This window comes from Uloborus diversus, chromosome 4, assembly GCF_026930045.1.
Source record: "Uloborus diversus isolate 005 chromosome 4, Udiv.v.3.1, whole genome shotgun sequence".
Classification (NCBI taxonomy): Eukaryota; Metazoa; Arthropoda; class Arachnida; order Araneae; family Uloboridae; genus Uloborus; species Uloborus diversus.
The window spans coordinates 69,635,819-69,662,310 of record NC_072734.1 but is presented as its reverse complement, the minus strand read 5'-3'; the positions used below and the strand labels follow the sequence as shown (position 1 = coordinate 69,662,310).

Below are 26,492 nucleotides of genomic sequence, written 5' to 3'. Positions count from 1 at the left end.
ATTTTCCTTCTGATCTTGCCAATGAGAATTGCTTTTTGTATTTCTTATTTATAAGCATTTTCATGCATAACTCGCTGATGCTTTTCAATTTCAGTTAGCCAGAGCTACAGTGCAGAATTCAAAATCTGGAGAGTTAGAAATTGCAAGTTATAGAATCAGCAAAAGGTATACATATATTTAACTACTTCAATTTATACTTCACATACATTATTTTAAAGAAATTATAATAAACATTTACTTTAAAAATTTAAAAGTCCTCAGTTTTGTATAAACTTTAATTCCATAGTTCAAATCATTATAATGAATTTGAAATAAATCTATAAGAATTTTAAAATTTCTCACAGGGAAGAATTAAAATTAGATTTTTAAAAATGGTACAGCGTAAAAATACAGTAAACTTTTGATAACTTGGAACCTTACAACTTAAATATTCCTTTATATTAAAATTTTAATTCAGTCCCAAACTTTTGAAATTGCCGTGGTAAATTTTCATAATTCAGACATTTTAGCCGGTCCCTTTAAAGTTCGAGTTGTACAAGTTGACTAATAAAATGTCCACTTTTTGAACAAACCTCAAAAAACTGCATTTCTTTCTTTTTTTTTTCTTTTTCAATAAATATCTTTTAAATAGGATCAAGATCAATTTTAATTATGCTAGAAAGAAACAAATTATTATTATTACATACAAGATTTGTATGAGTCATGGAAATCTTGGAAAGTCACGGAAAAAATTTAAGCCAATATCAGACCTGGAAAAGTCATAGAAAAGTGAAATTTTCAATCAAAGTCGTGAAAATTTATTTAAAGTCATGGGAAAATGTCCTTGGCAAGGAGAAAACAACAGTAGCTCAAAGAGCATTAGAAATTTTGAGCGATTTAATGCACATAAAGCTATTAAAACTGGAAAATTGAACAAACTGAATTTTGAAATCTCATTGCATCCACTTCTGTAGTAGCCGCTCGTCTTTTTTTGCAATATGTTTTTATTGCTTAGATATCACTCATTTTGAATTTACCATTATATTTTCAACACTTTTTAAATTTTATATTCTGTAGTAGCGAACTTGCACGTTCCTGATTTTGCCATGGCCAGTCAAAATAACGCAATTCAATTGCATCGTAGTTTGTTTCCATCACTTGTAAAAACTTCATTATTAAATTTATAAGAGTTGATCTTAATTTGTTAAAGGTTTTGGAAAATAAAGATCTTTAATCAGTCGATAGAATACAGAAATGGGGAATTCTAATACCTACTCTAAAACAGTAGTGCCCAACGTACACCCAGCAAAATGAATCCATGTGACTCACTCTGCTACGTTCAATGTCAGGAATAAAACACTAGTTCTGGGATTTCGAATTCTATTAATTTATATATATACAGTAAAATCCCTCTAATGCAGACACTAACGGACAAATTTTTTTTATCCGCAATAGAGAGGTGTCCGCAGGACAGGGATTTAATAATGTTATTTGCATTGGAACTGGGGAATTAAAAGTTGTCCGCATAAGAGGGGCGTCTGCCTTTGAGGGGTGTCCGTTAAGAGGGGTTTTACTGTATTTAAAAAGGTGGATTTGAATCAAAAGATTTATTCACTGCAGAATTTTTTTTTTTTTTAAATAAATATCTGGCTTAGAAACATGAATTTACTAAAGAGTGGCTTTACTTAAAGGAACCAAAATACTGTCAAGTTATGTGGATGTTTAAATGCACAGTTGATACTAAAAGGCAACTTATGAAGCAAATATTATAGAAACTTAGTAATGACTCATTCAAACTGTGTCTCATTCATTATCATTCTGCCTGTTTATAAAAAAAACTATTAGACATTTTAGCATCATTATATTACATTCACTGTATTTTTACTTTACTTAAATTTATACAAAGACAATACTTTAGGTTTTTAGGCTTACACTGATATATTTTCAATGACAAGTAAGTGCTTCGATGAGGTAACGGCATTCACATAGAAGTTTTTCTAATGCAGGGATGCCCACCTGAAGGAAGGGGGGGGGGGTCATGGCGCAGACTAGGAGTATTTTTCTCATCTTTGGGAGGACTCGGACTTTGGTGGGAGGGGGGTCTGCGCGATATTGAGGGATGCACCCAATGCTCACTTCCGAAAAAAATTGGCAAGTTTTATATTATGTAGTACTATTCTCTTCATGTAACAAGGTCATGAAAATATTTATGAAGTCATGAAAAAGTCTTGGAAAAGTCATGGAATTTTTTTTATCCAAATAGAGTATGAACCCTGTACATAGCTTGTTTACGAAACTTCATTTATTGAGAGTTGTAATTAGAGTTCTAAGAAAGATGTTCAAACTAAAGAGTAACAGTGGTTCTTTTAAATGCAAAACTTGCCTTTTTGTGTTTAGCAGTATTTACATTTGTAAATGTTTTATAATTTTCTTTTTTTCTAGTGCCTGGTTGAAGGATAATCACCATAAAGTTATTGCTCGAGTGAGCAGACGTATTAAGGAAATTACTGGCTTAGAAACCAATACAGCTGAAGAATTGCAAGTTGTGAACTATGGCATTGGAGGTCACTATGAGCCACATTATGATTTTGCCAGGGTAAGAGTTATTAAAATATTAAAAAATGAACTATTTTAAATTTTATGAATTGAAATTGGATCAATTTCATTTTAACATTTAAGAAAACATAAGAGTATATAAAGGATGTAACATACAGTAACCTTTGATCAATTTCCTCTCTTTGAAGCACCATGATTTTGATAAGAATATACAAATCGCAAAATTAGATAAATTTCCCAATTTATGCCACACATCCTGAGTCTCAAAATAAAATGAAAGAAGGAAAAAGAAAACTTTTATACCGTCAATTTGCGATAACTCGAATCTAAAGGGACCGACGAAAAACTTCAACTTATCCGAAGTTCGACTTACCGCCAGTTTCGGTTTTCTACATTTTGATATTAAAAACCATGGAATTTTTTGATTAATATGTACATATATCAGACAAAATTACAGAACTGAAAAGGTTTTAAGCACAATATGCACAGTTTAATCAAAATTAATGGGAATAAAAAAAATCAAAAGCATGGTTTTGATTTCGATACAGCTGGAACCACTTGAATGGAGCTGATTCTACTTCAGGAAAGGTGCACATCTTCATTCGTTTCAAGTTCGGATTCATGGATTCTACCGCTTTAGAAGTTTCTCTTTTTTAACACGCTTTTATTAGCTTCACTTGTATGTTTGTGAGTAACTCTCCTTTGAACTAAGAGCTAGTGGCTTATTGCTGTTAGTACATTCCACCACTTTATGAGCGTTCATGGTAGTAGTGTAGAGAATTTGATTGCAGAATCTATTGTTGTTGCTTAAATCACTCAGGTATCCGATCTCAAGTAGACAATGCTACCCAATTGAAGGCCGACATGTACAGCTTCTATTTACTGAGCACCACTAAGGTGGAAGTCTGATTTAGCTCATACAGCACACAATGAGTGGAAGCACCATTTATCAATGTTTCAATAAATTCAATCCAAACCCTAAGCTGACCAACTCCTGCTCCAGCACTCTCAAAGATATTGATTTGGAACACAGGGTGGTGACAGATCAGGGAAATCAGGGAAAAGTCGGGGAACTTTAGCACTCAGGGAAAAAATCAGGGAATTTTGAAAAAATAACGAAAATTCAGGGAAAATTGATCAAATAAAGAAAAAAAAAATTCCTTGCAAAATGAAGTACTTTGATTCCCTATGAATTTTCCGCCAATTATTTGCTTTAAAAAAGTAAAATTAATGAGGTGCGATTATGCAGTACCGCATATTTGTGCAACTTTTTTCCTCAAGGTCAAAGTATTCAATCTTAGGATGAGCTTCCTAAGATTGCTTCTGTGTCTGTAAAGTTGTTTATTTTACCTTACTTGAATTTTCCTTCCAAGCATTCCAAGCTACGTAAAATAAACAACCCTACAGGCAATGAGGAAGCCGTCATTAATGACTTGCTCCCTTGCCTTTACTCATTGTCTTGAAGTAACTAGCATACTGTTATCACGATTTCAAGAAAAAATCTTTGTTTTATAATTAATGCTGAAAAAGTCTTAAAAGTTATCACTTGGCATTTTTAATTAGTTTGCTAAAATTGAATTTTGACTGAAAATCAAATTTGTTTTTTTGCCATGGTATTATTCGATATCACTTCAATTACACGAAGGTTTTTTTTTTCCAGACTTTAAAACTGTTTTATTTAAAAACCATATACATATACATTTCGAAATTAATAATTGTTTTTGAATTCCAATGTTGTTTTTTACTAAAGTAATCTAAGATTTTTTTCCGACATCTAATGAAATCATTTGAAATTGAGTCGTGTACATAAATAAATATTTTTATTATTTTTTAATAGTTAAAATGCTGTATTCATTCATTAAAACCAAAGTTCTTGATTAGAGAATAGCTCAATATGACTGGCTGTTTAAAGATTTCAATTTTTTTTTACATAAATATATCTATTCTGCCGTGTACAAGTAAAGGGCAGTAACTGCACATTTTTCATTTTATTTGCGATTTTATCATCTATTGTATGTTATCTTTATTGTACATACTCGCTTATTTATTTTCCGCTGAAAAAGAGGCGCGAAGAAAACGTCTAATTTAAAAATTTTCCTGTTGCTAGTACTGAGTCCACCACATTTTTTTCAAATATCTCGAAAACTTATTTCTGCAGACACTGCCATTTACCTGCACACAGCAGTATTATTTATGTAAGTAAAACTACATTACTTCTATACCTTAACTATCACTTGTTATTCTTGCAGCAACAATTATACAAACTTGAAAATTCAATTCAAGATTATTTCCATTTATATTTTTTAGTTTTATCATGGTTAGTTATGTTTTTAAGAGTGGATTTAATCATTTCTTAGAATTCTTATGTTAACTGGTTCCTGGAAGTAAAGTTTAGATTTCCTACAATATTTCTTTGTCGATAATTTAATATATTATTTTTAGCAAAAAAAAAAGGAGCATCTTTTCAAAATATGTTTTTAATTAACAGCTTGATCTGGTCTAAACACTGCATTTTATTTAATATGCAATGCTTTTCAGGTAGGGCAAAGAAAGGAAACCATTATCATTGGTAACGTAAATCAGGGGAATTTAGTAAACTTAATCAGGGAAATCAGGGAAAAGTCAGGGAACTTTTTTTTCCTGTTCCTGTCGCCACCCTGGAACAGTAACTTTGAGAACTTTGTGACCACAGCATATTTAACGTGCCCCAGTCACCATTAACAAACACAGAAGAGCTTTAATCATCTGACACCCAACTGGGAACACTACAGTTATGAGTCTGACACCTTACCGATCAGGTTACCATGTCAGATTCTTCTAATTGGGATTGAAAGCTGCTGCACTGTAGTCTGAGTATGTAGCTCAGTCGCAACACTTGACCTGAGCTCAGAATATAGTATGGTGACGATCAGTCAGTCTCAAAATGTCTATGTGGGGTATAACACCCACACATCACGTGTACTGCACATGTGCACCACGCACTGTTCACGTGGACATCAGCCAATAGAAAGTGTCCAAAGTTTGTCCTTTCCAGGGGTAAGAATCCCCTAACATTCTGTTCCGTCTCTGACTCCAGATCAGAAGGTTGCACACCAACCTCTGTGCTTTTTCTGTTATGTGTATCTAAATATTAAATCTTAATGTTTTAGAATAAATAGTTTGTTTATGTTAAATAACATGTATAACTTTAACAAAGAGTCACAACAATAGGTTTTAACCTAACGTCACAAATCAAGCTAAGTATTACTTAAAAATTGATGTAATTTTTGACAACTGTTACACATAACCATTGTCAGTAGCATTATCATATTTGTTAAAAGGCTGATTTCAGTTGCAACTGTAGAAAGAAATAGTTCTGATAAAATGTGAAAGTTCTGATCCAACTTTCACATTTTGAAGAAAAACTTCAAAAAACAAAGATTGATATGACCAATGTTAATGTATGATATAAACAATGCTGTAGTACAAAAAAATATATATTTGAGGGAACTCACCGTAGGGTTTGGGGCTACTCACCCAAAGAAAAGGTGGTTGGAAATTAATTTACATTTGCATTATTCTGCAATAAAAACTAAATATTTTGAGGGATGGCATCCCCCCTCCCTTGTCTAACCCCCAACTCTTCCCAATTACAGCAACAGATATGAGTATTAGCTTTTCAAAGCATTGCACTTTTAAAATCAATCTAGCTGTAACAAATCATTGCATTCATATTTTTATACTTATTTTAATTGTTTATGCATCCATTATTTCTATTTGGTTTTCGTTTTCAGAAAGAGGAGAAAAATGCTTTTAAAAGTCTGGGAACTGGAAACCGTATTGCAACATGGATTAATTATGTAAGATTCTTTGACATTTAAAATTGCATTAAATACATTTTTTCATTTTTTTTTTTTTTTTCATTTCATATGGCAACTTTGATACAACTGGAATTTTTTCCTGTGAGGAAGGGAATCAGTTCATAATCGTTCTTGCATGCTTATTGACGTGTTAATATTTAATATTAAATGAAAATGAAAGGTTCTGGTAGAGGTGTTCTTACCTTCAAACTCTTGGAAACTATGGGCCAAGCCCTTAGGGCGGCCTATCTCGGAATCAGAGTGATATAAGTTTTATGAGTTTGATAGGGTTGAGAGGGCCCGGCAACCAAACTGACTGGAGACCCACCTTGATTCTCATCAGCTCTGGCAAAGAATGTTTAGTATATCTTGTAAGAAAAGACAAACTTATGCTTATTAAAAAAATATTTTAACCTGAAAATTGTAGTTTTTTAACTTCAAAGAAGCATTTATAGAAAAATAGTAATCTCAATTCCTGAATTTTGGATCCTGCTGAATTTCCAAATGCCGAATTTCGGGTTCTATGAAAGTTTAATTTAAGAAATTCCTTTTACCCTCAATTTTTTTTCATTAAATTTATTCTTGTGAAGTCTCCCGAATTTTACCCATTAGTTTACTTAATTTTCAGCTTTCAACGTTGACTGCAAAGGGCATCCATATGAAAAATTTTAAAGGAGGCTCAGATATTTTCCTCATGATTTAGCAGGATATTTTCCCCCATAGAAACGGATTTCAGTACAGATTAGAGTTATTAAAGTTCGTCATTTTTAATAAATTATTCATTAATGGCTGGAGAAGAAATGTTTTTACATTTTTGCAAAGCAAAAAGTACTGATAGCAAGGAAGTTCTAATTTCTAAGGGGGGGGGGCTTGAGCCCCCACTTGCCCCCCTGTATGGGCGCCCTTGTTGGCTGCTATGGTATATTCACGACAGAGCAGGACCTGATCTTTTAAGATGTCTAAGATTTTAAAAAATTATTTTGAATTAAATACAGTAATAGAGATTTCCTTACATAATTTATGAGGGCTATATGTAAAGCTTGCAAAATTACTGTAATTCCTATTGGTAATGTCTTTTAAAAAACTAACTGTGTTTTTCAGTTAATTTAAGGAGAACTAAAGTAGAAGGTAATTGAACCTCTGTAGTAAATTGCATATTTCAAAACTAAACATAATCACAATGCATGAAATATTCTAGTTTCAGCAATCTTAGTTGCCAAGTGTTCCATATCAAGTTAGGATTATCCAATAATATTCCTAAAATGCTCATACCATTTTAAAGGTGATTAATTTATTTGCTGGTTTGAAGTACTATTTCCCTTGTTTATTCTATTATTTATTTACTCCCTAGATGAGTGATGTAGATGCTGGTGGAGCAACCGTGTTCCCTGAAATTGGAGTTAGTGTAAAGCCCATAAAGGTAAGCATTATTTAACACTACTTCTAAAATTCGTTCTGTAGATTAAATGTTTTAAGAATAAGTGAATTTTCAGAAATTAGGAACTTAAAATACATGAAAGCACTCTTTTTGACTACTACTGTTCCGTGGGCAACATGTCTATAAAAAAAACTATTTTTTCAGAAATAATATTTTATCAACCTCTGCCGTGGGCAGGGGAATACTGTAATTTGACATTATTTCTTGCTTTCTTTTTTGCAGAATTCAAATGAGTATGCTTGTACAGTAAAGTTTAAATACAATAAATGACAAAAATGCAAAAAAAAAAAAATTGCAGGTACTACCCTTACCTTCCTACAGCAGTGTTATTTTAGAGCCAACATTTGTAAAAAAAAAACTAATTGTTTTTTTTATAAGCATTTCCTTTCAAATACCTATGAGTTCATTTTTGAAAAGAAAAATATATGTACTTTTAATAAATCATGTTTTTTTTTTTTTTTAGTTCAAAAGTGATTGAATAAAATTTCTTTATTATATGCATTTTACTTCAAATCAAAACAACGGAATTTTTAAAAAAATACTAAGCACTTTTCATTATGCACTCAAAAGAACAAAATAACTTTTCCAGGTCAGAAAGGACAATTTAAGTATTCCTGTAGTTTTCAATTATTCCAAGAAAAAGACTTCGCAAACAAAGAAAAGTGCGGCTTAAGTCATGTGGAGAATGTTGTATCATTATCTAACTTTCAATCATTAATTTGAGTTTGAAACATGCATATTTTTCTTAATTGGAAATTTCGGTTTGCAATGACTTGAGCGTTCTTTTCTTCGTTTGTGAAGTCTTTTTCATGGAGTAATTGAAAACTATACTTAAACTGTCCTTTCTGACCCAGAAAAGTTATTTTGTCCTTTTGAGCACATTATGAAAAGTGCTTAGTATTTTTTTAAAAATTCTGTTATTTTAAAGTTTTTCATTTTCAAACAAAAATTTATTGTAGAATTTAATTTTTTAGCCTTAAATTGTACCTTATGATTAAACAAATCATTCTGTGAAATAATGTTTCTAAGTGGTCTAGTTGCTGAGATATAAACAAAAGAATGGTTCATAACATACAAGTTACTTGTGATAAAGATCCGAATATGTCTCTTTACTTAGTCCCGTTATCGATTATTGGCATAGATGAGGATAAAAACCCTAAGAAAGCAACAACAGTAAATACATTTCATTCTTGCTCCAGAGAAGTGTTTCTCCAAAACTTTCATTTCGATTACTATTAACATTACTGTTGCAAGGCAACAAAATTTGTAACAAAGCACTTTATATTTAAGCATTTAATGGGGAAATAACGTGAAATTTGCTGTTTTCCATCCTAGCTGAAATAATAATTTTATATTAGAAGTTTAACTTTTCAGCGTTAAGTTGTACCTTAAGATTAAGCAAAAATATTTGGGAAATCCCGAAGTCTCTAATTGGTCTAATTGCTGAGAGATAAGCAAAAGCAGGCCTCAGATTTTTCCGTGACAATCAGGCCAAGTACAATAAAAGTGCTTCCTAAATCACTTGTATTTTCAATGATATTGATGTTTGCTAGTATCAAATTATGGTTCTTTCAGGGGAGAGTGGAAGGCGAGAGTTGTCAGTCAACAACTAAAGGAGGGCATAGGCGGCTGGTGCACCAAAAAAGTGGGGGGGGGGGAGTCAAAAAAAGTGTGTATGGTTAGGGACACATGGGATCCCTGAAGCGGTTTCTTTTTTTTGTAGAATTGGGTTGTATTAAAGGTTTTTAACATTTATTATTCTATAATTTCCAAAAAATTTGGAATACGGCCTCAAAAATCAGGACAGATGGTCACCGCAGAATTACCCCTTCCAACTCAAAGTTCAATTTTTATGAAATAAAATGAGAAATGTTCATTTATTTGGAATTTTTAGTTGTTACTTTGTGGAAAAAAACAATCCACTATGTATAAAATCATTTTTCAATCGATTATTAATTTTTAACTCTCAAAAGTGAGTTGGCAAGCCCCTTTTTCTTTTGAAAGTGAGAGGGCAGTAGCCCCCCTTGCTCCCCCCCCCCCTGTACAAGCCGTCTATGAAGGAGGGTGATGCATCCGAAAAGGTTCAGAACCACTGATTTCTTTGAGGTTAGATGTACTAAAAAAATTGGAAGTGGTGCAAAATAAACCCACACATGGCTATCATTTATGCTAAATGAGTAATTTATAATTGGAATCCTTATATATTATTTCTGTAGCCTGTTTTTTGTTCCTACGCGAGATCTTCCTCGATTCTTGATCAATTTCTTTGATTTACACCTCATTTAAAGCTTATCATGCAGGCTAATGACAAAAAATACACCCACGGTTTAAAAATTGTTTTTTTCTGTCAAAAAAACCTGTTTTAAAGCACCCGACTGAGGTTTCCGTTAAATTTATAAGTTTAACTTGCGCTGTGACCGACAGAACTGAATAGCTTGATCGACAGAGCGTTCAAATGGTAACCAGAAGAACAAGTATTCAGGCCATGCAGCCTGTAATTCTTATGAAGATTTTTTTTAAGCAAAATTCTGATACAATTTTCCAATTTTTTGCGTCGCTTTCGGCGGAAAAAAAAAACAATAAACCTCTTTTCTTCTTTTTTTCTTTAAATAAAGCTTAAAAGCATTGGAGTTAGTTGTTCGATTAAATTGATAAGTTTTTCGGTAGAGCGTAGGGCTTATAAAGTAGCTGAACTCCGGGCCCGCCCGGGATGTCCGACATTATAACTAATTTAGATAAATATTACACATTTAATGTACTCATAACATGCAGCAGATAACACACGTAAGGCAATAAAATTAATGCGACAGGAATGCTACTTCGACTCTTTTATGCAGGTTACAGTTATTTTTTAGACAAGTTGACTCTTAATCGAAGGGTTTTCTTTCTTTTTTTTTAAGCTTTGACTCTGTTCAGACCCTAAGCATAATGTAAACATAAAAAAAAGCATTACATTTAAAAATTCAGACCACAAGGAAATCTTTTTTGTGTAGAAAAACTTTTACATTGTATTCTGAAATGTAGATTTTTCTTATAGCAATGTTCAAATTTTTTGTGTAAATGAAAAAATACTACACCAAATTGAAATTACGAGTGTTACCCAGTAAACCTTTAATTATTTATTCGAATATCATATAAAAAATAAAAATTATTATCAACTTCTTTAGTAAGAAATCATTTTCTACTCCTCTGCTTACAACGGAAAAAAAAATGAATTTTGTCTATGTTTGAAAAATTACAATTAAAAAACGTTCTCAGTTCAACTAGTTTTGGTTTTCAATTTTAAGTGTTCAATTAAAAGAAAAACATGTGCAGGCATTCAAGCTGTAATGGTTAGGCAGCCTGCTATGGAAAATTGTATCAATTTTCAAAAATAAAAACGCTTATTTTCAATCTAATTTCTTATTTCTTTAGAATGTTTGTTTCAATCGCTACGCAAGATCTTCCTATTTCCTTGACCAAATTCCATGTTTTACAAATAATTTTAAAGCGCATCATGCTGGCTGATTACAAAAAAAAGACGCATGGTCTTTTTTTTTTGTCAAAAAGCTTTTTTGCTGTTTTTTTATTACACATTGCTTCAATGAATAGTGCTCGAAAACAAAGGTGCAGCTGCTCGGTTGGTTGGAGTGTTGTGCTGTTAATCAGAATGGTGCCAATTCGAATCCGTGCCAATAAATATCTCTTTAATGTTTCTGTTTTTGCCGTCAGATGCTCACATGGGCAAGACTGTATTTGTCACCAGGGGCGGATCTAGAGGGGGGCCATGGGGGCCATGGCCCCTCCCAAAGCCTTGTGATTGTAGGAATGTTTTTAAAGGGAAAAAATATTATGAGAAGATAACAAAATTTGACACATGTATTTTACTGAAAAAGGAGTATAGACCTTAATTGGGAGATAAATTATATCCTTATCCTCAAAAGAAAACATTTATTATCAACATTTTTCTCCATCTTTTACATTATTTCTTGATTCCAAGTACAGAAACTTGGACGATCTCTAAATGCTGCGGTTCTCAGAGTATACCTATTGTTCACAAGAACAAAGAAAGCCTAAATTTTCGTTTTATGGCTTTAATTTTGAAACTAGAAGGAGAACCCCCCTTTCCCATGCCCTTTCACAAATGCCTTGATGCGTAGCAAAAAATTGCATCTTAAGTCTTTTATTTGGAAAAAATGTCAAGGGAAACTAGCTTATCCAGCCCTTATCACTTAACTTGTTTAAAAGCAACTTCAATGAATTTTTTTGGAACTTCAATTACAAACAAGTTTTGATAGGACCCCCTCCCTCCCTATTTTATATCGTGATGAAAACTTTAAAAGGAGGTTTTTTAGAGGAGCTCACGAATCTTCCATCCCTTTCTAAAATATGTATAAATGTAGTTAAAAATCGAATTTTTTTAGAGCCTCAAAGGAAAAATATTTCCAGGAAGAAAGGATTCTAAGCACCTTCTCATTTCCTTTAATGTAAGCAAACATTACCTAAAGGTGCATTTTTAGACTGGACAGCTGAAGAGCTAGAAGAGCATCCCTCCTCTTCTAACTTCTCAATGTATAATGACAGAATATTTTGGTTTCTAAGCTTTATTTTCAAAAAGTATTTTGCGGCCAGCGTCCAAAAATGTACATCATCAAAAATAGACAAAATGCGTTTTAAGTTTCCTAATTTTCAAAAAATTACTTGGAAATTTAAATTTTGAAACATTTTTGAGGGAGATTCCTAAATCCACCCCCTCATCTAATGTCTCCGATGCCCTGCAAATTGAGTTTTTAAAACTGCATTTTAATAAAATATCTGGGGAGTTACCAGGGCCCAATTTCCCAATAGGCAGAGTAGGCAGCTGCCTAGGGCGGCAAACTTTTCAGGGGTGGCAAATTTTCTATTATAAAACACATTTTTTGAATTAAATTGCTATTCTTGAAAGTAAAATGTTAGCATTCTTTCATTTTCCACAGAGGCAATTTTTCTTGTAATTTAATAATGATTACTTTCACACATCTTATGAAAGTTAAATGTTTTTCAATCATGGTATTTGCAGAATCATCAGCAAAATTTGCCGAATAAAAATTTTTCGGGGAAATCAATGTGATCATTTCGTCGGGGCGCTTCAGAATGTGAAACGCCATCATTTCTTCATAAGTTTGACAGTTTGAATCTGGGGAACAGTTTTTTACGTTTTTTGAGTCAAGGATATTTTGCTTCTTTTATGGGGGGGGGGGGGGGCGGAAGATTTCAAATTTGCCTAGGGGCATCATGGAGCTAAATTTGGCCCTGGGGATTTTGTTCAAAAATTTCGGATGGCCCCTCCCAAAACAATCGGCTGGATCCGCTACTGTTTGCCACAGCCCGTTTTCTCACATGTACAATTACTGTTTTTTTACGAGGCACTCAGTCACACTTCTAATGATATTTACGTTTGCATTGAAAAGACGTATTTAACGAGGTTTTGTTGCTGATGTCTTCAAATTACATGCCTTCTTTTGTTCATTTACTTTTTTCTGTTTTCTTTAATCAGTTAACTTTTTTCATGTCTTCATAATGTTCTTTCTTTGAAATTTTTAAAGAGCAAAAGTCCACATGAAAGGACTCAAAGCATAGTGAGGAATTCCGCACGGGGCGACTAGTTATTTTTTAATTGTCTACCAAGTTAGAGGATAAGTTAAACTTTTTATTTTTCAGCTTTTAATAAAAGTTTTAATATACCTAATGTTAATGCATAAATTACAAGGAATTCAGTGTCTTATGTCTGGATAAAATCACTCATATACTAACAAAAAAAATTTTTAAATATGATTTTAAGTAAGTAGTCATTTATGCTCTAAAATTTGAGCTACTTTCTGATTTATAGGGTTCTGCTGGATTCTGGTACAACTTATTCAGAAGTGGAGATGGCGATTTTGCAACTCGGCATGCTGCATGTCCTGTCTTAGCTGGTTCTAAATGGGGTACATACTTTCATGTATTGTAAATGTGTTCTTTTTTTTTTTTTTAATTATGTGTCTTTGATGCCATAGAATTATGAAATTAAAGGATTTGTATTTTTACTATCATAAAGGCTAAATTTGAAATAAATAGTAAATGTTTCTCTTGATAAGCTAAAAGACATTTGTTAAGTATTTATGAAGCAACAGAAACTATTTCTGCTCTTGTTCCAATTTGAAATCTGCTCAAAATAACTAAAGAATTGCTCAGAAGCAACTGCTCTGCATTTTGCAGAGTTGCTTTACAAAAATGGCAAAACTATGTGGCTCCATAAAGAAGGTCTTTTGCTCCGCTATTCCCGGCCGAAAGTTTACAAAGTTAAATTTTGCTATTTTATCGTAACAAACCTGTAACTATGTGAAATTAAAGATGCTTATACTCAAAGATTGAAACAGTGTTTGAAGCTGTTCTATTAATCTAAAAATAATTATATTTTTACTTGTGCTTAAAATGATTCATTAAAGCTATGAAACAATTTTGGACAAGTGGTTTTAATTATTCTTATTGATTTTTATACAAAATACCAAACTGCTCTGCAAAATTTTTAATTGACCCTCAAAATCACTACATCAGCTCTTCAAATTGTTTCTCCAAAGTTGGTAACCCTGTTAGAAATCATAAAGATTTTTAGTTTCAAAAAAAAAAAAAAACTCTCCTTAATTCTGCACTGGCATCCGTGCCCTTTCAGTTTCTCTCAGTGCAGATAAAATGCTTTTGAGGTCAACAGCCACGTAGGTTAAAACCGAAAATTTGTTAAACAAATGCAGAAGAGAATGATTCTTCCAAAGAAGGATGTTTTGAATTTAAAATTCCAGTATTTTTAGGCTCCTACTGTATCAGTTTTATTGTAAAAATTGCCATGCTGCTGTTTCTGTGCATTAATTTTTGAATAAGCAGCTTGGTTCATATTTTGATGTTCTATTGCATTTTCATTTCCAAAATCTAAAACATTATGAAAAATATATTTCTTAAGGTGTCAATTTCTTTTATAACCGAGTGAAATTCCTGAATCATTGCAACATTTTAAAACATGTTATCAGATTTCAATTGTGATTGTGTTAGGTATAGAACTAAAAAATAAATAAATAAATAAATGATCTCAGATATAAAATGCTGTACAAAATAAGGTTCATTTACAAAACATGTCACAACTTTTAAAACTAGTTTTGCTCTGGAAAACAGGACAAAAAAAAAAAAAAAAAAAGAAAGAAAGAAAGAAAAAATTAATTTGAATTTTTGGCATCTTAAATTCAAATTATATTTTTTGCAATCACGAGCATGTGTGTGTATTTATGCATGCGTGCGTGTGTTTGTGTAAGTGCATGTGTGTGGGTGCGTGCGTGTGTATGTAAGCATGTGTGTGTAGGCGTTGGGGTGTGTGTGTGTATGTTGTGTATGCAGTGCTGTGTGTGTACGCATGTGTGTGTAGGAGAGTGTGTATGTGTGTGTGAGTTTGTATGGGCATGTGTGTATGCGCGTGTGTGTGTAGGATATGGACGCAACCTGGAGACGGCTTTCGCTATAGGAGCAGCATCGTGAGGAGCCGGTCGGCTGTGGTGCTGGCAGAGGGTGCTGGTGAGAAAATAAAATGATAGCATGCCAAAACAGTCAAATGAGAACAATAAGCAATCGTGATTGCTCAAAAAAAAAAAAACTGTAAAATCTTATTATTCATCTAATATTTTCTGAAACACAATTCTTAATAATTTAACACAAAACATGTCAGTTAAAAACAATATTTCTATTAAGCACTATCAGATATTGATGGGTATTCAATATTTTAATTGACATGTGTATAAAACAATATAAATATTAAAGCTTGTTGTTTTTATTGCATTATGTATTTAAGACTTAAGAAAAATGTATATGATATAATGATCTGTTTACCTTTATTCATATTTTAAACCGTTTGCAGAATTGATTTCAAGTATTTTTTTTTCTCTTTATTTTCTAGTTTCAAATAAATGGATTCATGAACATGGGCAAGAATTCAGAAGACCATGTGGATTGTCCCCTAATGAATAATTGAACAAAATAGCATTCTTTTTGAAAAGAATAGGCTGTATAAAAAGTACTTGACAAAGGGTTTCAGCTCTCACTGACATAATAATGTTACAGCAAACTCAGTTCCTATCAACAACAAAAAATGTTCCTGCATGTGTAGAAATATTTATTCGATTTGACTTTGAAAAAGAAAAGTTTAAAAGTTTACTGAATAACTAAATATCCTTCAAAAAAGGCATTTTCCTCTCTCATGTCAGCCCTTTATACAGCTTGCCGAAATTTGACCACTTATGTAGGGGATTGACTAAAATAAAAAGTGTCAGGTTGGGAACCCTTGTTCTAATTTCTCAAATAATCTGAAAAGTTTGGGAACCACTTGTATATTTAGCAAAGTTACGGACCCTAAGCCAGGGCTAAGGCAGAACTACATGCATATGTTATGATTTTGGTTTTAGCTATAAATCATGTTAGTAGATACTCATACTAATTTTAAATTCGAATTCTAGCATATGAGTGTGCAATAAGAAAACCGAAAATCAAGTTTAGAGTCATTAGATTTGAGTACATATCTAATTACAACTATGTGAAGCAATTACGATATGTCTATTTATCAATTAAAAAATAAATAACTGTAAAACTGTTATGAGATTTTGTACTCTCTTTGTTCAAACAAATGTTTGCATTATATCTCATTGAAAGCTTTTGTTCATTAATATCTATAATACTCAGTGTAATAGTTGAAAAGTTTTTTGTTACAAAATCATTTTTATATATCACTATTATATGTACAAGTTAGTAATATTTTCTTCTACAACTTTGAACAATCCTACTGTTCTTGCGTTAAATTTCACTATTTCAAAAAATCATTTTTAAATATATTAAATATTCATCGTTTTCAAGAAATAAAATTGCAAAATTTATGCTAAACTCATATATGGTGGAAATGTCTCAATTACAGAAAAGTCTACAAATTAATTAAGCTGCTACCGAAACCTGCCTTTCAAGAATATAGTGTAGTCTCAAAAATCTGTGGTGATTGTGGCTCATGCCTCTTCTGATTTGCATTATCCGTAAAATTCTTAACTATTAAAATTTTATTATACTTGGACAACGTAAGCTTGTGTACATTTTACTTCATTGTACAAAAAAAAAAAAAAAAAGAAATGTCTTCACTCAAATATCAACATAAATTTTCATTTAAGTACCCCCAGACAAATTTGATTTATTTTTTCACGATGTCTGTATGTATATCAACTTGCAGGAAACCAAAAAAAAAAAAATGCATTTTAGAATAACCTTGAATCCATTTCAATGAGCTTTGTTGCAACGTCTGTACCTATGAGCATGTGTGTATGTTGCATAACACAAGAACCTCAGTTGTTGAAAGATGAAATTTCTTATATACAACTCTTACATGGATAAGATGCACAACTGCCATTTTTATTCCAATTTGAAGTTGTAAAAGTAAAATTTGATGGTGCAACTTTTTTTGTGGCAAATCAATATTAATTTCAAGTCCTTTTTCACTTGACAAGAGTTGTTGACATCAACCTCTCAATACCTTTTTATTACTTTATGGTGTGCAAGGAAGTTTTACAATAGCAAGCCATTTCAAATTTTGGATTTTAATGCATTTTTTTTTGCATTGAAAGATATGCTTTAAAATAGAAATAAAGCCCCTCAAATCAAAATGAGCAGAACCTCAGACTTTTGACCATATTATTGTTTCCTACTTAATACCAACCAAGCTGAAAATTACTGAATATATTTTGTTGAAGGCAAAGAGAGAGTACAAAAAAAGTCTAGTCTTAAAACTATTTTAATGTGCCATAAGTTATGCAAATTTGTGCCATTAATTAAAAATTTTAATTTGTTAAGCATTCCTAATGCATGTCTTAAATTACTTTGAGTGCCTTGCAATCATGCATTTTTCATGTTATTTGTGGAAGTACTTGTGCATTTATCAACTGAGATCATATTTGTGATATACATTTCATTCTTAAATGTTACAAGTGCCTTGTTTTTAAAATGTGAATGTGCTCGTGTTGAATGTTTGCTTATTTAAATAAACACACGTAAAAGCAAATGATTGTATTTTTTTAACAATAAAACACAAAACTTAAACATAACAATATTTTAAAAACACAAAAAATAACAATATGTAATTATGTACAAGAAAAATTTTGAAATAAATTCTTAAACAGAAACTAAAAACAACAAAATTTACAATTCATGAAATCGAAAACTGATATGTTTATAAATGAGCAAAATAAATTTTGGCAACTTAATATAAATTAATCACAATAAATAGTCAAAAATGGCCATGATTTCTCCCATTTTCTTTTTTTTGAAATTAAACTAATGTGTAGGTGATCGAATATTGCGAATTACATTTTCTTTGCTTTTTAATGTGAAGAGGTATTTTGAAACAACTGAAAGAAAAAAATATTAGAGCTAGTTCAGAATAGTAAAGACTTGTTTTTCCAAAAAAGTTTTAAACATGGTTCTTACATATATCCAGGATGTGAATCTGATGGAAAGGGTCTAATTTTTCTCAACTTTCCTGTTTTCAAGATATACTGGATTGAAATATAGCATATAATATGTTTCAATAGCGTAAGTCTCGGTGTAACGATCAGGATCCAAAAAAAATTCATGCACTTTTTGAAAATTTGACTGAATTGGGATTACTTCATACATGGACACTGAATTAAATATAGGAATTAAAAAAACTAATACACTGTTTAAAGAAAGTGACCGAACAGTTTCACAGGCGTTGCACAGCTAATTACCCAGACTCATTGGGGCCACCACAATCATATAAACAAACTTTTGCTCCTCTGTGCGGAGCTAGTTTTCATTTATGTGTGGTGAACCCGGACTTAAGCCATTGAAATATACCATTATATTTGAGTCATATATGTGTCTCAAAAACGGAAAAGCTGCAAAAAAAAAAAAGACCATTATTGGATTCAGCGTCCTTGATATGTATAAAATTCATAATTCAATTTTTTTTCTGGGGAAACAAGTTTGTATTGTCCTTGATAATGCAGTTTTTTGCAAGGCCGTACTCGGAGTGGAAAGGGGGTAATGTGGGTCCAGAACCCCTTCAAAAATTATACAAATTTTACTTCAGGGGGTTTTATCAACACACTTACATAGTCGCTCTAAAACATTTTCTATGCTGGAATCCCTCTGGAAAAAGTTCCTGGGTACGGCCTTAGTTTTTTGGTTAAATAGTCGGGGTCAAAATAATTTTATGATTTTACTAAAAGTCCGAAGCATTTACAATTTAAAATTTCATAATACAAACAGGCCAACAATCTTATCTCATGCATACAATATCATCTGCTTAAACAAATCCAATGTCATTAGGCAAATATTTGTGATAAAAATTGCAGGCAGGTGTTTTACTGTAAGGAAACAAAAAAAAAAATAGCCTTATACAACAGGTTGTTCCGTTTTAACCTGAAAGACCTTTATTTTCGCAACCGTTAGTCCTATATGCATACTTCCAGTAGCAAAAATGTTCAAAATAGATGTAGAGTTAAGATATTGAGGTTGTGAAGCAAAAATAAAAACAAGTCAAAAAATGAAAAATTTAACTTTTCATACGTGCCCCAGGTCCTTTAACTTATATTTAGGTAAATGATGTCCATTGAAATATAATTCCAACACAAAAAGTTTAAAATTAGTACGATCAATATTCACTGAGATATAAAACGCAGCGTTTTGTGACTTACACCACTTTTTACTCTCCGTCAATAACCTTTTGGGGGAAAATCTAGCGGTCAACAAGTGTTTAAAATCATATGTGTGCATAGAGTGTGGTTTTTTGAATTGTTCGATGTTTTGTCATGTGTTTTTGTGTGTCACGGCATATCATTTGCACTTATTTTTGAATAGCAATGAAAAAATATAAATACTTTGATTTTCTAATTTGACAACTTGCCATTCTTCTGAAAGGGCGATAAGTTCCAATCTCCTCTTCTGTATGGTCCCTTAAAACATTGAAATGGAATATCTCCTTGAGTTTTGGTTGCACAACCCACTTTTTTTTTGGGAGTCAGTAATAGTTTTCAATGGAGATTATTTCTCTAAATATTAATTAGGGGACCTAGTATAAAAAGTTAAAGTTTGCATTTTTTGACTCATTTTTATTTTTGCTTCGAACTTTCAATATCTTAACTCTGCATCTGATTTTGAACATTTTTGTAACTCAAAGTATACATCTAGGACTAACAGTTGTGAAAATAAAGGTTTTGTAGGTTAAAATGGAACACCCTATATTTATCTCACACAGTGTCATCTCCTGTTCAGAAGAAGCATTTCTGTGACACAGATATTTCCAAATGTCATCTCAAATTTTGTACAGCATATTTGTAAATGTATACAGATGTCACAAAAATTGATCACTTACAATTTTTAATCTCATAAAGCACACATACAATTAATAAATTCCAGATTTCAGTAACACATCAACTCAAAATATTTTGACGATAAATGATACTTTTCACAAAGCACATTTCATGTGAAATTTTAATCTTATTATGAAGTAAAATGATGTACCTTACACACATTCCAAGCAGAAAAGGTTTACATTTTAACACTTAAATCTAAATATTTCCTTCAATGGAAAAGACATAATTTTTTAAAAAAATGCAATGAATGCATGAATCAGCATTTTCAAAAAATTACTTCATAATTTTGGGGACACAAAATTCAACAAAATATTTAAATTAAAATATATATATACAATCGGACCCCGATTTAACGAATTCATTGGGACTGAAACTTTTTCTGTTACATTGGGGTTATTCGTAATATTGGGATGTGAGAAAAGATTTTTAAAAAGGCACTTACCTTATCTAAAACCCCTAATCAGCAACTGCGCAAAAATATCCATAATTAGAAAGTTTACACTTTTTATTCAGTATTCCACGACTTATTACACGCATTTAATTGGAATTTTTAAACAACTGAGTAATAGATGTTTAGACAATTTCCTTGATACTTGATTCAAAATAGTTATCTTTCAACTTTATGGAGAGAAAAAAATACTGTGTTTTTTGCAGCCTGCTGCATGAGATATGTTTTTAAAGTTTCGTGGCCACGTAAAGCATTTGAAAAAGTAAGTTTTAATGGGAGTTTCAATATTGCTTTCAGCATCAGAATCACTATTCCTTGGTTACCTACCCCCTCGTCTTCGCCTGTCAAAAATCTCTGATTCCAAAAAAAAAAGGCTTTTTCTGCTTCGGACAATATGGATGTAACATTTCGAAAACAATCCAATATTTCCTAACTCAAATTAACTCAATTTTTTTGGCTTCCTTATTTCGGGGTTTATTATTCCGTAAATAGGGGTTTTTGCCTTCATTTTAGTGTCGGGGGGAAAAAAAATTCGTTAAATAGAGGTTCGTTAAATCGGGGTCTGACTGTATTATATATATATATATATACTAGCAAAAATATCCGGCATTGCCTGGGTCAGTAACAATTGTGAGAAACAATTGCTACTTTCTTTTGTTTTCTGTTTTAACTGAAAGAACTCAAAATGCACAGCTTTGACGTGATTAAAAATCGAGCTTCGTCCTTACTCATAAAAGTAAAGTAGCAATAAGTATAAAGAACGAATGAGTATTCATTTAGAAACGAAAGCGTGAATTGAAGCACATAAAAATAATTTGAAGAATTTCCAAAATATGAACTAACAAAAACAAAGATCACTAAAAAAATCGTGTGCTTTATTTAACTAAATAGTACACACACAAAAAGAAAGGGAAAAAAAGCTCTCTATGTTTCCCTAAGTGTGCAAAAAGTAGAGTTTCCAAATGTTTAAATGACTCGAAACTCATGTTTGCTCCGGAGAAGCCTTGATTCAAAATTTTCATTATGATTACTTTTAATATTGCTGTTGTTAGGCAACAAATTTTTGTAACAATGGGTTTTATATTTAATCATTTAATGGGGAAATCACATGAAATTTATTGTTTTCCATCATAACGTTTTTAAACTAAGTTTTTTAGGAATAAATTATAGCCTAAGTTGCTCCTTGATAATGTAGCTATCAATGGTGAAAAAATGGTTGAAATCGATCCAGTAGTTTTGAAGATTACCTCGGACATACATACACACAGGAGTAGCCATTTATGCATAAAGACATGTATGCCAATGGTGGTACAAAACCTTAGTAGTACTAATTAAATTAATAACTAAAATTTGTAACTACTACAGGGTTAATATGCCACCTGAAGAATCTGCAAAAGTCTAATTGATACTGCTTGAAAAAATCGGAGGAAAATGCAAATTTTTGCCCAAAACCTGGAACATTCCAAGATTTTTTTCCCTGCCATATAGGTGGGAACCCGTGCTGGGTGCTCTGTCAGATGATTACCAATAAAACCCAGAAAAAAAAACGGGCTATTCACAAAAGATTTCATTATAAAAATACAGTTGTCACAATATTTTTCATTTCAAAACAGACCTGTTATGGAAATCTTTCTCTGAAAACGGACTTTTAAATCTTCCACCTTTTGCCTAATGTAGGCATAACATGCCTGAATTTTTTTACGCATTTTAGCTGCTTTTATGAACTTATTTCAATTAATAATTTTGAAATCCAATTACATATGCTTCTTTGAGGCTCACTCATTTTAACTTACTGTGATTCAACTGCTCAGACCAATAAAATTTTATTTTTACCATTATTTTCAAAAATACACACACTAAAACTTGAAAAGCAGCCCACTAAAGGATCACAACATGCAATTTGGAAAACATTGAGTTTTAAGTATCTTAATAAATTTCTGCATGTAGCTTTAATATGAAATTAACATAACAGTATGTACCAAATGCTACAGTGTATGCAAGTGTATTTGCCAATGCACATTTTCACTCAAAACAGCGACCTGCAGTTTTGCTTTGATCTATCTTAAAAGTCGAGGTTTTTTTTTTTGTCTATTTGAGTGAACCCTGGTGACAGATTCATCACAGAGAAAAGCCAGAGTAAGTGAAGTATTTTTTACCTGTACATTCTTTACTTGTACAAATAATATTTTAAACAGCTTGAAAAGTTAAATTTGCCAGGCAGAAAAACATCAGAACATTAAATGCAATGTACGTTTGAACATATGAAGACTTTTACATATCTAAACAATAACTAACAAAAAAAAAATATATATGTTTCATAATATTTTTCAATATGTTCATGTACACAAGATTCTGCTGATAAACAGTAGTGAAGAATAGTAAACAAAGGTTGAAAATTTGTTAGCAATAAGGAATAGATGATGTTAGTTGATGATACTAGTATAATATTTAATTTCATGTGAAATATGAGTATTTAATTACATGAACACTAGTTTAAATTGTATTAAAACAATTCGTTTTTTGAAATTGCTTTGAATAAATACATGATAAATCCATATTAATATAATAGACAGTATTCCAAATTTAATATTTAAAAGTGGTATTAAAAATACATATAGGTTCAGGTATAGTGAAACTCCGTAATATTTCTGAAGTCAAAACAGTCATACAACAAAATAAGGCGAAACTTGTGCGATTAGTCATTGTTCATTTTATCTCCCGGAAAATATAACAATCTTATAAAATACACTTACATTCTTATATGACACATAAGTTTAATCAGCATCTAATATTCTATAAAATCACTGTACTGGCCAACTGTTCTAAAATGAGGTTCTAATACAGTTAGTTACTACTTGGTCCGATGAATCCCAGGAGCCAGATTATCTGTCTGACTAAAATGAATACCTTGTTGACTAGTCAGACCTGTTTTTTACACGGGACAAGAATCTATCTGAAGTCATGTTACACTAAATTTGCCTATATTGTGTCACGCCTAAAACTTTTCCTGGCTCATAAGAATTGCAGTTTTGTTCGTATCGGAGTTACTACAATGTGTAATATCAACTTAAATTTTCCTATAGTAATTAATAAAAAAATTGCATCTTACACATTCACTAGTTTTGCAGTCATTGGAGCTAATAGTCATGATTGCAAAGACTGACCATCACAAAATTCACAATCCTAAGACTTCACAAAATCAATATTTATTATAATTTTTTTTCTTTTTTCAGAACCTAAATTCTACATTGCACTGTTTTCATGTATTTAAAAAGGTCTAACATTTGCTACATGTCTTTTACAATTCATCTAAAAAAATTTCAGAAAAATATTTTCAAAATATAATAACAATAAATAAATAAAACTAATTTGGAACTAATGTATTTCTATAGTATCTGATAACAGATTGCATATAATTTAAGAAAAATATATGTCAATGTACTTGATATAATTGAATGTATGTAAGCTCTTCCTTCATCAAAAGATGATCGCGAATGTTAATATTTCACTAACTTTCTAAACTTTTTAAATACTTAATAACATTATTTTTATACATAAAGGTCTCTCAAATTCAACAAAAATTATTTGAGTTCTAAACATCATAGGAGACTACAATATTACATGTACGGTCATCTGTATAAGGTATTATAACATTAAAAGCATAAAAAGAACTTGGTGATCTTTTACATTTTCTAAAAAACCAAATGTTTGACACTTACATAAATAGAAGATTGAAGATAGACTTTAAAAGTTGAAAGACTAAGAGATTTTTTATCTTTTTAGAAATGTAAAAATTACTTGCATCTAGAAAATTATACAATTTTTTTTTTTTTTTTTTGAATGAAAATCCTCAAGAAGATCCATTTGTAAGAACAAAATCTTACAAATTTCATCCTACTTTTTTCGCTTCTCCTCCAATGCCCATCTTTTAGTGAGAAACCTTGATTCCAAAGAACTACTGCGGAGTGCGGAGGAAATGATCAGCAGTCTTCCCGTGCAGTAATTTTACCTTACTAAAAAGGTTTCATGCTCTTTCCTGAAATTGCTCCTCTCCCCCCCACCCCCTCCCATCAATGTATATGTTTCATTGCGGGGTTTTAAAAAAATAATCATGAGTTGAACATTTTATTTTTTCTTAAACGACTGAATGTTGAACTTGCGTACAAAAATTCTGCAAAATATTAAATGTGTGTGAAATTCTTTAAAAGCAAGAGTAAAACCTGAAAATTATTTTATATGCAATTAAAATTAAAAGAAACAGTGAATGTGTGTATTATAACTACTAACTACCCAGCATGCAACTTATAATTTAATTTAAATAAATAGGTTGAAAAAAATTTATTAAATCTCATTTTTTTTTCAGTGTAAGTATCAACCATAGCCACTATATGGAGGGAGCTAAGAGTACCACAGCAATGAGGCCCGGGCCAAAAAAGGGTGCCAGGCTGAAAAAGAAAAATACTTTCTTTTTCTGAGCTGGGCAATGAAAGGGTTGCATGATTCAGCAAACTGACCCTAGAATGAATGTGTGGCTCATGGTATGAATATTTATTAAATAAAAATTATTAGAATCACCTGAATTTTCAACTAGCAATCTATTCTTCCCAAAATAATTAATCCACAGTACAAGTAAAGTAACACCTATATGCAATATCATTGGTCCCAAAGGCTGAATGTTCTCATAAACATAATCTTGTTAAATACTCTCACAATCTTCTTTCCTGGTACAGTAAAGTCCTGGTTATTTGCCATAAACGGGCTGGCAGAAAGGGTGATAACAGGTAGGGCTTTATTAATAAAGAAATAAAAAATGCTAATAAAAAACACACACACAAATCAATTTAATGCCATTAATTTACATAAAGAAATTTAAAAATGCCAGAGATCGGGATAAGCAAAAAAAATCCAGTGATCATACCCGCAGACACGGCAATGCAAGGAGGCCCATGCCACTAAAGGGGCATGTGGGTCCTAGGTGGCATTGAAATCTAGTAGGTGGTCGGAGGCCCAGCTGATTTTTTGCAGGGAGGGAGGGGACGAAAACCTATAGATTTGGGCTTGTTCCTGATTATCTCACTCATTTACAGCTAAGAGTTGCCATCTCTGGAGCACTATCGCAGTAAGCTGATGCTGCGTATGGAAGCTATTGGCAAACACATACATTCACCTATTCCTACAAGATATTGGCGAACTATTTTTGAAAAAGTTATTTAGTTCTAAAAAATTCAGTAAATTTAATAAATATAACCTATTAGAGCATGAGCCAGGAGTGCCAGACCTACATCATAGTATAAAGGCCCAAAAATTTGCTGTGTAAGCACATCACAGCAGGTAAGAAAAGTTCACTAATATTTAAGCTGAGTCACACATTTTTTGGCAGGAAACAGGTACTAAAAGGTGCGTCAGAAACTAAACATCATTGAGTCATTCCATGTCAAGTGACCTCATGGTCTCCAGACAACCATCTTTGATTTGCACGACATTTCATATAGGTGCAGACATGTGTTTGAAACTAACCTATGCAAATTTTCAGCTTCCAAGACACAAATCATGAGGATCTAGGATACCTCAAAAAGAAAAAAAAAGCGGGCTCCAAAAGGGCCTCCAAAGGTAGAAGTGTGATAAAGATGGCAATACGTTTCACACAGCTGATCTGCCCTTTTGAAGCCTTTTCTTTTTAAATTGATCCTAGATCCTCAGGATTTGGGTCTTGGAAGCTGAAAATTTGTATTAGTTAAGGCATGTCTGCACCTTCATAAAATTCCGCTCAAATGCTCTATACATAAACACAAATCAGATCACGCAGAATAGCAGTAATTCTAAAT

General features: G+C 31.8%; 1 protein-coding gene across 2 annotated transcripts in view; it reads left to right on the top strand.

The window, feature by feature from the left end:
* LOC129220783 (prolyl 4-hydroxylase subunit alpha-1-like) overlaps positions 1 to 17,884 on the top strand; it is a 75,853-nt gene extending 57,969 nt beyond the window's left edge. For both annotated transcript variants that reach the window (XM_054855214.1, XM_054855213.1), the window contains exons 9-14: positions 95 to 165; positions 2,422 to 2,575; positions 6,309 to 6,374; positions 7,726 to 7,794; positions 13,661 to 13,757; positions 15,749 to 17,884. In XM_054855214.1, the coding sequence (XP_054711189.1) occupies positions 95 to 165; positions 2,422 to 2,575; positions 6,309 to 6,374; positions 7,726 to 7,794; positions 13,661 to 13,757; positions 15,749 to 15,819 (528 nt within the window). In that variant the 3' untranslated portion in view covers positions 15,820 to 17,884. The remainder of the gene's footprint in view (positions 1 to 94; positions 166 to 2,421; positions 2,576 to 6,308; positions 6,375 to 7,725; positions 7,795 to 13,660; positions 13,758 to 15,748) is intronic.
* The last annotated feature ends 8,608 nt before the right edge of the window (positions 17,885 to 26,492 follow it).